This window comes from Aquarana catesbeiana, linkage group LG03, assembly GCF_042186555.1.
Source record: "Aquarana catesbeiana isolate 2022-GZ linkage group LG03, ASM4218655v1, whole genome shotgun sequence".
Taxonomy (NCBI): domain Eukaryota; kingdom Metazoa; phylum Chordata; class Amphibia; order Anura; family Ranidae; genus Aquarana; species Aquarana catesbeiana.
In genome coordinates this window covers 517738344-517751994 of record NC_133326.1, presented here as the reverse complement: position 1 = coordinate 517751994, position 13651 = coordinate 517738344, and the positions used below count along the sequence as shown (strand labels likewise).

Sequence of the window (13651 nt, the reverse complement as noted above, 5' to 3'; positions counted from 1 at the left end):
ATTGCTGGTGGTGTATCAGAATCATTGGGTGTTTTTAGTTTTTATGGACTGAACTCGTTTCAGTTTTGAGTGAAAAATCCCCCTTTTTAATGAGTTTGTTAGTAGAAATATAGGAGCCATTGTTACTAATTTTGTTTTATCTGTCATCCTGATCCTAGCTTTACTAACTGGTAAACCTAAAAAGGATAAAATAAGTGCGCTTGCAATCAAGTGACCAAATTTATAAAATTGAATAGTAATACAAAAGTTCATAAATTGCCTGTAAATAAATAGTAAAAAATTAAAATTGAATGATGAATTGTGTGAACTTACAACCAAGTGACCAAAAAAAATTATTAAATCATGATTAAAGTTCATAAATTGCTTGTGAATAAATAATCTGTGAATAGATAATTAAGTCCATTCATAAAGGCTTTGATGGGAACGAGCAAATCTCATGGAGGAGAGTCACACATCCACAGTTCATCGGTCCCAGCCCGTGTGAAAGGAAGAAGGGAATGTGAGGGAAGTGTCCAAGCAGACGGTGGATCCAGATGGCAGTAAAATTGAGCCCTTACCAAAAGTGGTGGACCTCCTTTATAGCAATGTCATATGCAGATGCAGATACGGCCCTCTGCAGGGACAAATGGATTCCAGCGACCGGATCCTCAGGTGTTCATGGCGTTCCAGGGGGAGGCCACTCCAAGGTTTCAGCCTAGGGAGAAGCACTCACTGGTCCGGAGGGCCGTGAGTGCAAAAAAACTGCCATCTGGATCCACCGTCTGCTTGGACACTTCCCTCACATTCCCTTCTTCCCTTCTTCCTTTCACACGGGCTGGGACCGATGAACTGTGGATGTGTGACTCTCCTCCATGAGATTTGCTCGTTCCCATCAAACTCTTTATGAATGGACTTAATTATGTATTCACAAGCAATTTATGAACTTTAATCATGATTTAATAATTTTTTTTGGTCACTTGCTTGTAAGTGCAAACAATTTATCATTCGATTTTTTACTATTTATTTACAGGCAATTTATGAACTTTTTTATTACTATTCAATTTTATATATTTGGTCACTTGATTGCAAGCGCACTTATTTTATCCTTTTTATCCTTATTACACTGATATTTGTGTTTTTTTTGTTGCAGCTGCAGTTTAGTGTTTACTCTTTAGCGCTTTTTTTTTTCTTTTTTTTTTATTTAACTGGTAAACCTGTTTTGACCTGGATAAAGTAAAAAAAATCTGAAGTCTTGTTCTGTATGCTTATTCTGGGTCACTGATTCATTTAGGTGGGAAATGATCTACAAGTGTAAAAGGCCCGGAGCCTTCCACTTTAAAGACAGGTCAGCAAGGGCAGCTCCCATATATCTGTCATCACAGGTTCATCACAGGTTCATTTTAAAGTGGAAAATGTATCTAAAACAGGCACATGCTATTTCATCTTTTTTTTTTCCATTATAAGTAATAGACAGATTTAATTGTAAAATATAGAATAAAGTTAATATTTTTATTATTTTTTCATAATTTTTGTTCTTTGTTTCTGCAGCATTGCAGAGTGCTGTAGCACTCCTTATTCTCTCCTGGGTTTGGTCTTCACTGTGTCCTTTGTGGCTCTAGGAGTGCTGACCCTCTGCAAATTCTATCTGCAGGGATACCGTGCTTTCATGAATGACCCCGTTATGAACAGGTGAGGGTGCTGTCAAGTGTTTTATATTTTGGAGAACCAGAAAATCTTTGAGCTGCGAGATTCTGTATGCAAGGCTGGACTCCAGAGTACCACAAGTGTCTATTTCTTCCATTTACTTAAACATTCCTCCTCTATGTGCCCTCATAGACCAGGTTATCTTTTTATTATTAAGAGCTTGACATTCCTGACTAGAATTAAGCAAACACACCTGTGAGTACCCCAGTGGCCAGTAAGGGATGTTTTACTGGACATGGGGAAGATGTGTGTGCAGTGCCTACCTCTGAAGTGAGTGAAGTCAAGCCCTTAGTAACCAAAGAGAAACCAGCTTTTTATTTTGAAAATGTATTTGCACTTCTGTGCTTTGTAGAAGTGATCAGGTGACTTTACATCTATTCAAATCACTTCTACGGCAAGAAGCACAGTCTGCTGATTATTCTTAAAAACAAGTGTACAGCTGCGGTGAAAGTTGTGAGTTTTTTGACTCTTTGACTGCTAGGTCTGTACTTGTTTTTCTTTTTTTTTTCCCCTTCGTTACTATTATTTGAGTAAATCGGGTTTTAAAGGAGATGTGTAGCCAAAGCTCTTTTGGTCCCACTTCTCCTGTGGGTCACAGGAGTGCACTTAGTTCTGCACTGCTGTGACCCGTATTCAGACTTCAGCAGGCTAAAGTCTGCTGTCAACTGACATCACTCAGCCGGTCCAGGCTCTGGGGAGATCCTGGCTTTACTGTCGGAATCCACCCAGATCCCTGACCAGCAGCTGGCGCAGCCTCTCAGTGTGCTGCTGAGAGCCTGATCCAGCCGTTCCCGCACAGCCCAGCACTCCAGTGAAGTGAACGCTGGAGGGGCAGAGACTGTTAGTCATCTGCTCACTGAAGACCTAGAACTGAGAGATCAGCAGTCTTTGATCACTCAGTTTTTGGTCTTATAGGCAGTGGAGGACAGATGCAGCATCGGAGCCATGCTGCATCCACCTAGGTGAGTAGTATGAATGTGTTTTTTTTTTTTTTTTTTTTTTTTTTTTTTATTCTCACACTTCGGTTTTAATCTTCACCACAAACTATGCTAATTTGTGCCACATATTCTGCTTTGTCACGCTATTTACTTTTTTTTTTTTTCTTTCATGCCAAAATGCGATTACCTGGATTTTGTCAGCTGGAAGTTGTCTGTAGTTTAATTCTTAGGCCAATCTGTGTATGTTTGTGTTCAATGAGAGCTCTATAGCCATAGATCTGGTCATTTAACTTGTTAAATAAATATTGTATTTGTTTTTTCCAAATTTTAAAAATTGTTTCTTTTTCACACCTCTGCTCATAATACAAATGTTTTCAAGGTATGCCTCAGTTGGTGTTAAGAACAAACTATTAAATATTTTTTATCTCTTCTCTTTTCAGGGGAATGACAGAAGGGGTGACGTTACTGATCCTTGCTGTGCAGACAGGACTCATTGAGTTACAAGTGGTCCATCGAGCTTTCCTGCTCAGCATCATTTTGTTCATTGTAGTGGCTTCAATATTGCAGTCAATGCTGGAGATAGCTGACCCTATTGTCCTTGCTCTGGGTGCTTCACGAGACAAGTGAGTGTTACCTGATGCTTTCTCTGGGCACCAGGTAGACCTAAGCACTGAATTATAATTTTTTTTTTATTCTTTACTTTTCCCATAGGAGTCTATGGAAGCATTTTCGGGCTGTCAGCCTATGTTTGTTCCTCCTAGTTTTCCCTTCCTATATGGCCTACATGATCTGTCAGTTCTTCCACATGGATTTCTGGCTCCTGATCATAATATCCAGCAGCATACTCACTTCTCTTCAGGTACAGTCAATATAACAAGATGTCTGCTGTCATGTCTTTTTCATCAGGGAACTTTTAAAGCCTGGTTGGCCCACTGGTTGGACAACAGACATCAACCTTATAATTTCATTTTATTTGTTTTGTCCTTTTACTTGTACCGCTGGGTTTTCCACAAAAAACATACTTGACTGCCCAATGATGCCAGTGCTGTCTGCTGTAAGCCTGTGCTCCATCTCAGCATGGCAAGTTCTGCGTTGCTATGCTCTTATGTGATGTCACCAGAAATCTCTTTTTGGTTCTTTAAGCTGGCCCAGCGATGCATGGCAGCATATACGGAGTGTGGTAGACAGTTCCAGCTCTTGCGCAGATTGTCCCAAAGCCTCCTGGGATGTGTGACCTTCATCTAGGGCGGTGCGGGACAGAGTCCTGGAGAAAAGGAATTTACCCCAACCATTTTTTTTTTTTTTAGTATCCAGTCCCTGGGGGGGTTGGTTGGACAGTAGCAACTTATAGCACAGGGCGATGGCTTGTTATAAGTCAGTTTTGACTTATTTTAGGGGTTTATTAGCCATATTAGAGGATGAATCACCCGAACAGGGATCAAAGACGGCATAAAATCTTGACAGAGGGTCCAACCCTTCCCCACTCTACCCTAAGGTAAGAGAAAAGATTTAGCATTTACGTAAACTTTAATATACTCTGGTTTTTTTTAGTGTTGATGTGCTGATCTTTTTTCACCATAGAAATGCGAGTAAGCCTTTCATTGCATAATTTACCAAGCTGAGGAGACACTTTGTTCTTAATAGATCAGGAAGAGCTGAAAATATTTAAGAGGCTAGGCAGATTTCTTACTGCCTATCATTCTCGGAAAATCTTCTGCCCACCTGTGCTACAGTTTCAGTGTCTTCTTACAATAACAAGTAAAACCAAGGCAGGAGATTAACTTTCTCATTCAGAGGATTGCTAATGAAGTGATACCTCTCAGGAAGAGTGGATAAATTAAAATCTAACAATGCTTAAAAAAGTGAACATTCAAGTATTACATATGCTAAAGCCTAAATGTAGCTAAAATAAAAAACTGAAAATTTAGCACAAGGGACATAACTTAGTCAGCAGGATGTGTTCTTTATGCTGATTCCTCTGCTGTGGAGATTCTCCTTCACCCCCCAAGTCCCCCCTCCCAAAATCGTCCAGTGTGGCAGGGGTTAAAGCGGAGTGCCACCCAAATGTGGAACTTCCACTTGTTCGTCATCCCCCCTCTGGTGCCACATTTGGCACCTTTCAGGGGGAATGGGGACCTGTTTTTGACAGGTACCCTTCCCCACTTCTGGGAGACTGGGCCGCAGCACCGTCTCTCGGAAGTTCTGCCTCCTTCCTCCGCCGCTAGGCAAATTAGAATCTCAGCGTGCTTTGCGCATGCACAGTAGGGAAAGGCTTCACTGCTGGGTTCCCTTATCGGCAATGGTGGCGGCTGCAGCCGATCCGAAGATCGGCAGCGGTGCCGACATTGTGGGCTCCCTGAACAGCAGCTGCAGTATTTGTAGCTGGTAACTTTAAATTTTTCATGGGGTGGATGGACCTCCGCTTTAACAGAACTAATGTCCTGTCACAGGCTCCCATCAACAGAGCCTGAGAATGCCCACCCTTTCCACACAGCTGCTCCATTCATAGAAGCCTTTACTACAGCTTCTATAAATGACAGAATCTAAGAATGGAGGACAGGCAGATGATTATTAGGTCAATTCATAAATCGTATTTCATTTATAGAAGCTGTAGTATGGCTTCTATGAATGGAGCAGCTGGGCGAAAAGAGTGGGTATAGTTGGGTTTTCCTGATGAGAGTCTGTGACAGCTCCTCAGCTCTTTTAACCCCCACTGCATCGGATGATTACAAAGTCAGGAGTGTGGGAAGGCATGGGCCAAGGAAGATTTCTACTAAGAATCAGCACAAGGAACACCTCCTGACTGTAAGTTAGGTCACTTGTGTTGATTTTTTTGTTAAATTTATTTAGTTATTTTGAGTACTCTTAGGCTTTACCAACCAGTAAATGAGTGTTAAGATGAGCCATCCCTGACCTTTGTAGCTACAAGCAATGTGGAACAATTCATCCTTAAAATTCACAACAGAATCTGAAGTCTGGTCTCTAAACTCTCCCCCCCCCCCCCCACTCTCAGAGCACCTGTTCTATGTTTACATTAGAGATTAGAAGTCCTTGTAGGCTCACTGGCAGGCCATGTCTCACAGACGACGGAGTGTAGGGCATGTAAAGGAGTGAAGGGTTCCAAATACTTGCAGGTAGAGAGGTACCTGGGTGCAGCCCCTCGTGCAACATATCTCATTGGGGTCAGGGTGTTCCATGCAGCTTTGTCTGATATCTCTGCTATGTCTGGAGCACCTTCCTTCCAGTTCCTTTGTGACATGGGAGTAGTTCACCTCTGCAATCACTGGGGTACAGCAGCAGTCTTCTGGAATACTTGCTGGCTTGAATCTCCTTTGTCACAAGTGGAAGTGTTCCCCCTCTCCTCCCCTCTCTTTATGAAGGAGAAACCAGTGAAGTATGAGGTATAGAAAGGTTGTAATTATTTTGGTAGAAGGGAATGCAGAAGAGGCCACATTTTGAGCAATCTGATCCTGGGTCCTCCAGGGTCAGAGCGTATTTCAGACCCAAAACACCTTTGTGAGCTTTCTCAAGGAAGTTGGTTGTCTAGACCAGTGTTTCTCAACTCCAGTCCTCAAGGCGCACCAACAGGTCATGTTTTCAGGATTTCCCTCAGATGAAACGACTGTGGTCATTACTAAGGTGGTGAAACTGATCAAATCACCTGTGCAAAATAGTGGAAATCCTGAAAACATGACCTGTTAGTGCGCCTTGAGGACTGGAGTTGAGAAACACTGGTCTAGACAGTCACTGCTTCCCAAGTCTTCTTCTGCAAACTTCTCAGGATTTGGATAATGGCAGCCGCCACAACATCCTCAATCCTTTCCTACACATCTTCATTTAACATGGACTAGGCATCCACCTGATGCTGATCCACCAAAAAGGTTGCTCAGCAATAGTGAGTTTGCTAAAAAATGAAGTATGTCTTTGGTAGATCTGGCAGTTTCTTATCTTAATAAGAACCTTGCGTGCCCAGTGGACAATGTTCTGGAATTTAGGAATGCCTCAGGCGAACATCCGGAGACTCTATTTAATTGCACCTTTAGCTGTTTGTCAATGCCTTAGTCTTGAGTTCATCATATGACAAGAGTACCTATTAGTGGAGATACTAAAACAAGTAGAAACCTGGATAATTTCCCACGTGTTCTTCGTTCTCCGTGGACACCTTGAAAGACTCCATACAGCAACTTTCTTGCCTAACGGGTCTTGTTCATACACATGCGCAGGATCTTATTGCTGAAGTCAGCGGAATTGCCCTGCAGTGCAAGAAGCATATGGAATATTTACCTTTTCCAAGGAAAATGTTTGTTTGGTCTTGCCCTGGATGATTACATCCAGAAGGTGACATGAGTAAGAGTACTCTCCTGACAGTTAAAAGAAGGCTAAGCCTATTTGCCAATCTAAAGGCCTTGGGGTATAAGCCCAAACCCCAGTCCCAACTCCTCCAAAAACCATGGACTCCAAGGCCCTCTAAGGCAAGGGGCAAGTTCTCTTTACAATTAAGTTCACCCCCACTCACATGGGTGGGGGGATGTTTCTAGGTCTTCACTGAGGTTTAGCAGGAGGTAAATATGGACAAGTGCGTCCGCAACATAGTGGCTACAAAATTTAATTTTAGATCCTCCCCTCTATGCTTAATGTATTCAAATGTTTCTTTAAATCCACCAAAATGATTTGCTCTCTCTAACTTAATCTCCTATCTCAAAGGATGATCATTCCAGTTCCGAAGGGTGTAAGGTTTTGCGGTTTTTCTTTAACCTCTTTATAGTTCCAAACAGCGATTCCCGTTCCATCCAGGATCTCAAGAGGCTCAAAAAGTTTCCATGGGTGCAAAAGTCCTGGATGAGATTAGTGCAGTCGGTGCTGGCCTCTCTCAAGCAGCGGGATTGGTGGATATCAAAGATGATTACCTACACATTCCAATTTTTTCATGTCCTCAAAGATTTCTGCAGTTTGTGGTGGAGGAATGCCAATTCCAGTTTGTGGTCGTTTGGTTTGTCAATGGCTCCCAGAGTGTTGATCAAGGTCCTTGCTCTGGTTTTCAGGCTGTTTTGTTCCTGAGACCAATATGCCTCACACAGTGCACACTTTGGAGAGGTTTAAAAGGATTCTGAATCTTCAGAAGTCTGCCTTGATCCCAGACCAGGGGGTAGAATATCTGGGCCTTATCCTGGATACTGCTCAATTGAGAGTGATCCCTCCTCCAGGCAAATGTCATGCTCTGAGGACTCAAGTGGACTTGCTCAAAACGCTGACAAATCCCTTAATTCCCTTTTGCATGAGGGCTTTTGGAAAGATAGTAACGTTTTTGATGCTGTTCCTTTTGCCTAGCTTCATTCTAGACTCCTCTGTTGGAATCTCTTGGTGGCATGGGGATAGGACGACACGGTGGTTGGAACCCCCAATGTCATCCAGAGCACAAGGCAGTCTCTGGACTGGTGGATCTCTTCACGGATGCTGGAAATGGGAAAATAGTTTTTCACCCTGTCCTAGATGGTCCTGACAACAGATGCCAGCCTGACTCTTTTAGTCCAGGGGACTTTGGTCTTTTCAGAAGAGATTGTTGTCCATCATAATCTTGGAACTGAGAGCTATTCGTCATGCACTGCTCCATTAGTCAGTGTTGCTGGAGAACCTCCATGTGAGGGGTCAGTCAGACAACGCCATGGGAGTGGCGTACATAAATAATCACGGAGGCACCAGAAGTTGGGTAGCCCAGGAGGAAGTGGACCTCATACTGTCTTGGGTGGGTAACCTTGTTCCCACATTGACCGCTGTTCACATTACAGGCATGGAAAATTGCCAGGAGGATTTTCTTAGCGGTCAACAGCTTTTTTCAGGCTCTGCCAACGATGAGGGACTCCGGATATGATTCTGGTGTCCAGATTCAGTGCAAAGCTGGACAGGTTTGTCTCAAAGCCCAGGGATCCTTGAGCGTTCGCGAGGGATGCTCTGGTGATACCATGGTACCAGTTCTCCCAAATCTGTTCCTTTCCGCCGTTGCAGCTTTTACATTGTCTGCTTCGCAAGTATTGAGTGGAAGGAATTATGGTGATTCTGATCACCCTAGTCTGGCCCAGGAGAACTTGGTACTCTGACATTGTGAGCATGTTGACGGATGGCCCCTGTTCTCTTCTAGACTGACCTGACCTACTGTCACAAGGTCCGAACTTCTATCCTTATTTACAGTCACTGGCTTTCACACAAGGCTGTTGGAAGCCAGATTTCTAAGGGACAGGTATGTCTCTTGTTAAGCCATTCCTACCTCAAGAAGATTTACAACAAAACTTTGAAGACTAATTTTGTCTGGTGTGAAGCTTGGGGTTTTCACCCTCGCAAGTATATGGTTGGCCGAATTCTGGCTTTTCTCCTGTGGAATGGATCAGGGGTTGGTCTTGAGTACACGGAGGTCAAATTTCAGCCTTATCCCGCGTACACAAGTGGACTTTACTGCAGACTTTGCCCGGTGGACTTTTCGACGTACTTTACGACGGACTTTCTGAATGAACGGACTTGCCTACACACAATCCACCAAAGTCCGTGGAATTCGTACGTGATGACGTACGACCGAACTAAAACAAGGAAGTTCATAGCCAGTAGCCAATAGCTGCCCTAGCGTGGCTTTTTGTCCGTCGAACTAGCATACAGACGAGCGGACTTTTCGACCGGACTCGATTTCGACGGATTGATTTAAAACATGTTTCAAATCTAAGTCCGTCCAACTTTTGAGAAAACAAAGTCCGCTGGAGCCCACACGCGATCTAATTGTCTGACGAAATCCTGTCCGCTGGGCAAAGTCTGCCGTAAAGTCCGCTCGTGTGTACACGGCATTAGCTGTCTTTTCCAGAGACCGATTGCTTCACATTCCTTGGTGCAGGCCTTTGTACAAGGTGTTAAAAACATTGTTCCACCACTTAAGACTCTATAGACTCAGTGGGACTTCAGCTTGGTACTTTTGTTTTGCAGAAATCCTCTTTTGATCCCATCCAGGATATTCCTCCAATCCTTCTGACTCAGAAGGTTATTTTTCTGGCTGCCATTACCTTATGTCTCAGAGTTTCGGAATTGGCTGCTCTTTCCTGTAAGAAACCATTCCTGGTGCTCCATTGTGGCAAGGTGGTTTTACTGCCTTAGCTGTCCTCTGCCTAAGATGGTTTCTTCGTTCCATCTCAACCAGGACATTGTCTTGCTGTCCTTCTGTCCTAAGCCTCAGAGAGTGATAAGGATCCTTACACCTTGGATGTAGTTCATGTTGTTGGGTTACCTGAAGTAGACTGCTGCTATTTGGCAGTCAGATTCCCTCTTTGTGCTTCCTTATGGTCCAAAGAAATGTCACATAGCTTCCAAATCTACTATTTCTTGATGGATCTGTCAGCTTATTTCTCAAGCCCATGGTTGAAAGGAAAAGTTCCACCTTTTTCAGTGAAGGCTCATTCTATCAGGAGTGTTGGTGCTTCCTGGGCTATTTGTCCTCAAGCTTCTGTAGTTCAAATTTGTAAAGCTGCTACTTGGTGTTTGGTTAGCATGTTTTATAGTCTGCTGTGTGAAGTTAAGAACATATTCTAGTTTGGTTGTGGCCTGTTGGCTTGTCGCCCTTCGAACATCTTCAGTGGTTTGTAACATCCCTATTTTCATGGAATTTCGGATGCTCTGTGTCCCATGTTGTACAATAAAGAGAATGAGATTTTCAGTTTACCTGTTTATATCTCTTGGAGTACATCACAGGACACGAAAATTCCACCCCTATGCCTTCTTGTGGATCATAGCTTGCTTCAAAAAACTGAAGCCTTGCCCAATGGGGATGAGTTATGCCTAGGAGGGGACTGCCTTTCTTTTTGTCCCAGGGCCCAATCACCTGAAAGTGGCAGCCTAACCCCTATGGTCATAGATATGAAAATGCTCTGTGTCTCGTGATGTACTCCAGGAAGGTGATTTTACAGGTAAATGAAAAATCCAATTTTCCTATTTTGCTAATTAATAACCCCTACTAGATTAATGGGGTTTAATCCTAATTTTAAACCAACTAAATTTAGCTATCTGACCAGCTAATAGTCATGCTGTTTATTTACCCAGTTAATTTAAAATGGTACCCCCCCCCCCCCCAATAAATTTTTTTAAATTTTTTTTTGTATGTTTTTTTTGTGGGGATGGGATAAAGTACTAAAGTACTAACACATAAACTTCCTTCTTCTCCCAACAGGTCCTTGGCACTCTTTTCATCTATGTCTTATTTATGATTGAGGAGATCCGCAAAGAGCCAGTGGAAAACATGGATGACGTCATTTACTATGTAAATGGAACTTACCGTCTGCTGGAGTTCCTGGTGGCGCTGTGTGTTGTCGCATATGGAGTTTCTGAGACTGTGTTTGGCGAATGGACAGTGATGGGTTCCATGATTATCTTCATACACTCATACTACAATGTTTGGCTGCGGGCACAGCTTGGCTGGAAGAGCTTCCTCCTTCGCAGGGATGCCGTGAATAAGATCAAATCCTTACCTGTTGCCACAAAGGAACAACTGGAGCAACACAACGACATCTGTTCCATCTGCTACCAGGTGTGGAGTTTGTATGTACATATGTATGTCATAGTGATGCACCAACATTTTGGCCGCTGAAAATGACGTTTTCACAATTGTGGCGAAAGAATAAAAAAAAGATAAATGGCTGCTGAAAACACACGCGATTTTGCCACAATTTTACCTTGCTTTTGGTGTGTGTTTCATGGGTCATGTAACTCAAAAATGCATCAAAAACGCATCATTTTAAAATGCATTTCAATAGGGAGGTGCGGTTTGCCAAATATGCAACAAAAATGCAGCAAGCAGGATTTTTAACACCGCTTCAAAAGGTGCCGATGGCCGACAAATTCATATTGATTTAAATTCATGATATTAATTAAAATGTGTAAATATAATACAACTATTTAAAAAAATATACAGTGGGTAAAATAAGTATTATATAAGTATTTGAAGAGGTCCTGCTTGGCTCAAAACGTTGCTATCTGCTGTAGCGACTTGATCGCTGATTAAAGCTTTGGACCTACTCTAGAGATCCTTGGTGTGCTGATGAAATTTTTTTACTTTGACGCGGTTGCAGCCGTTGGCCGCTACAGCACCCACTTAGATGCAAAGCCATTTCTACAGGAACGTGTGCGTTGGGATTAGCGTATTAAAATAAGTATTGAACACATCACCATTTTTCTAGGTAAATATATTTCTAATGGTGCTATTGACATGAAGTTTTCATTACATGTCGGTAACAACCCATGCAATCCATTGTTAGAAAATAACAAAACAAAAAAAGTTCAGAATTTAAGTTATATGTAATAAAATGTAACGATAGAGGAAAAAGTATTGAACGCATGAAGAAAGGGAGGTGCAAAAAGGCATGGAAAGCCAAGACACCAGCTGAAATCTATCAGTAATTGGAAAGCAATCCTGCCCCCCTTGGCAGTGCAAATTAATATCAGTTGGTTCAGTCTCAACTGATGCCCTACAAAAAGGTGTCTCATTACCAAGGTGCCACAAAAGAAACCTCTCATGATGGCTAAAGGCAAAGCGCTTTCTCAAGACCATCACAATTTTATTGTTGAAAGACATACTGATGGCATTGGTTACAGAAGGATTTCTAAACTTTTGAATGCTCCAGTGAGCACTGTTGGGGAAAGAACATAATTTCATCATAAACCGGTCATGACCAGGTGCTCCTCGCAAGATTTCTGACAGAGGAGTGAAAAGAATTATCAGAATAGTTGTCCAAGAGCCAAGGACCACTTGTGGAGAGCTTCAGAAAGACATGGAATTAGCAGATACGATTGTTTCAAAGAGAACAATAAGTAATGCACTCAACCGCCATGGCCTGTATTCACACTCCCCACGCAAGGCTCCATTGCTAAAGAAAAAGTACGTTGAAGCTTGTTTAAAGTTTGCTGTACAACATTTAGACAAGCCTGTGAAATACTGGGAGAATATAATCTGGTCAGATGAGACCAAAATTGAACTCTTTGGTTGCCATAATATACACCATGTTTGGAGGTCGAATGGCACTGCACATCACCCCAAATCACCATACCAACAGTGAAGTTTGGAGGTGGGGACATCATGGTGTGGGGCTGTTTTTCAGCATAACGGTACTGGCAAACTTCATATCATTGAAGGAAGGATAAATGGAAAAATGTACCAAGACATTCTTGATAAAAATCTGCTGACATCTCCCAGGATGATGAAGATGAAACGAGAGTGGACATTTCAGCAAAACAGTGATCCCAAACACAAAGCCAAGGAAACTCAGTTGGTTTCAAAGAGTGAAAATAAAGCTGCTAGAATGGCCCAGCCAATCACCTGACTTGAATCCAATAGAGAATCCATGGAAAGAACTAAAAATCAGAGTTCTTAGAAGAGGCCCATGGAACCTTCAAGGTTTGAAGACTGTGTGGAAGAATGGACCAAAATCACACCTGGTCAATGCAAGCGACTAGTTTCTCCATACAGGATGCGTCTTGAAACTGTCATTACCAACAAAGGATTTAGTATGAAGTACTAAATAAATTTGAGTTGGCATGTTCAATACTTTTTCCCTGTGTCATTCCATTTTATATTACACATAACTTAATTTCTGAAATTATTTGTTTTGGTTTCTTTGTATGTATGGATTGTATGGGTTGTTACCGACATTTCATGTCAATAGCACCTTTAAAAATATATTTACCTAGAAAAATGCTGCCGTGTTCAATACTTATTTTACCCGCTGTATATATTTAAAAAAAAAAAACATCAAATTCGGTTTCGGCCAAGTGCATCCTGAATTTTTGGTTTCGGTACCAAAATTTTTATTTCGGTGCACCACTAGTATGTCACCTTTCACAGTAGGGCTTATGCAGGGATCAGAATATGCAGTCTTTTTGTTACTGAGCTGACTTGCATGTAAAAGATCTATACTTGTACCCTTTTTTTTTAGCTTTGCTTCTGGCTGAGCACACTACCTGTCCTCTCATGAGTGTGCACAACAGTAACATTATAACACATTTAGTTG

At 42.2% G+C, this 13651-nt stretch overlaps 1 protein-coding gene across 1 annotated transcript in view; it reads left to right on the top strand.

The window, feature by feature from the left end:
• The window catches only part of RNF145 (ring finger protein 145), a 104847-nt gene that overhangs the window by 61734 nt on the left and 29462 nt on the right, over window positions 1–13651 (top strand). Inside the window, exons 7-10 of the mRNA XM_073621182.1 lie at window positions 1528–1668; window positions 3062–3244; window positions 3333–3480; window positions 10819–11175. Coding sequence (XP_073477283.1) covers window positions 1528–1668; window positions 3062–3244; window positions 3333–3480; window positions 10819–11175 — 829 coding nt within the window. The remainder of the gene's footprint in view (window positions 1–1527; window positions 1669–3061; window positions 3245–3332; window positions 3481–10818; window positions 11176–13651) is intronic.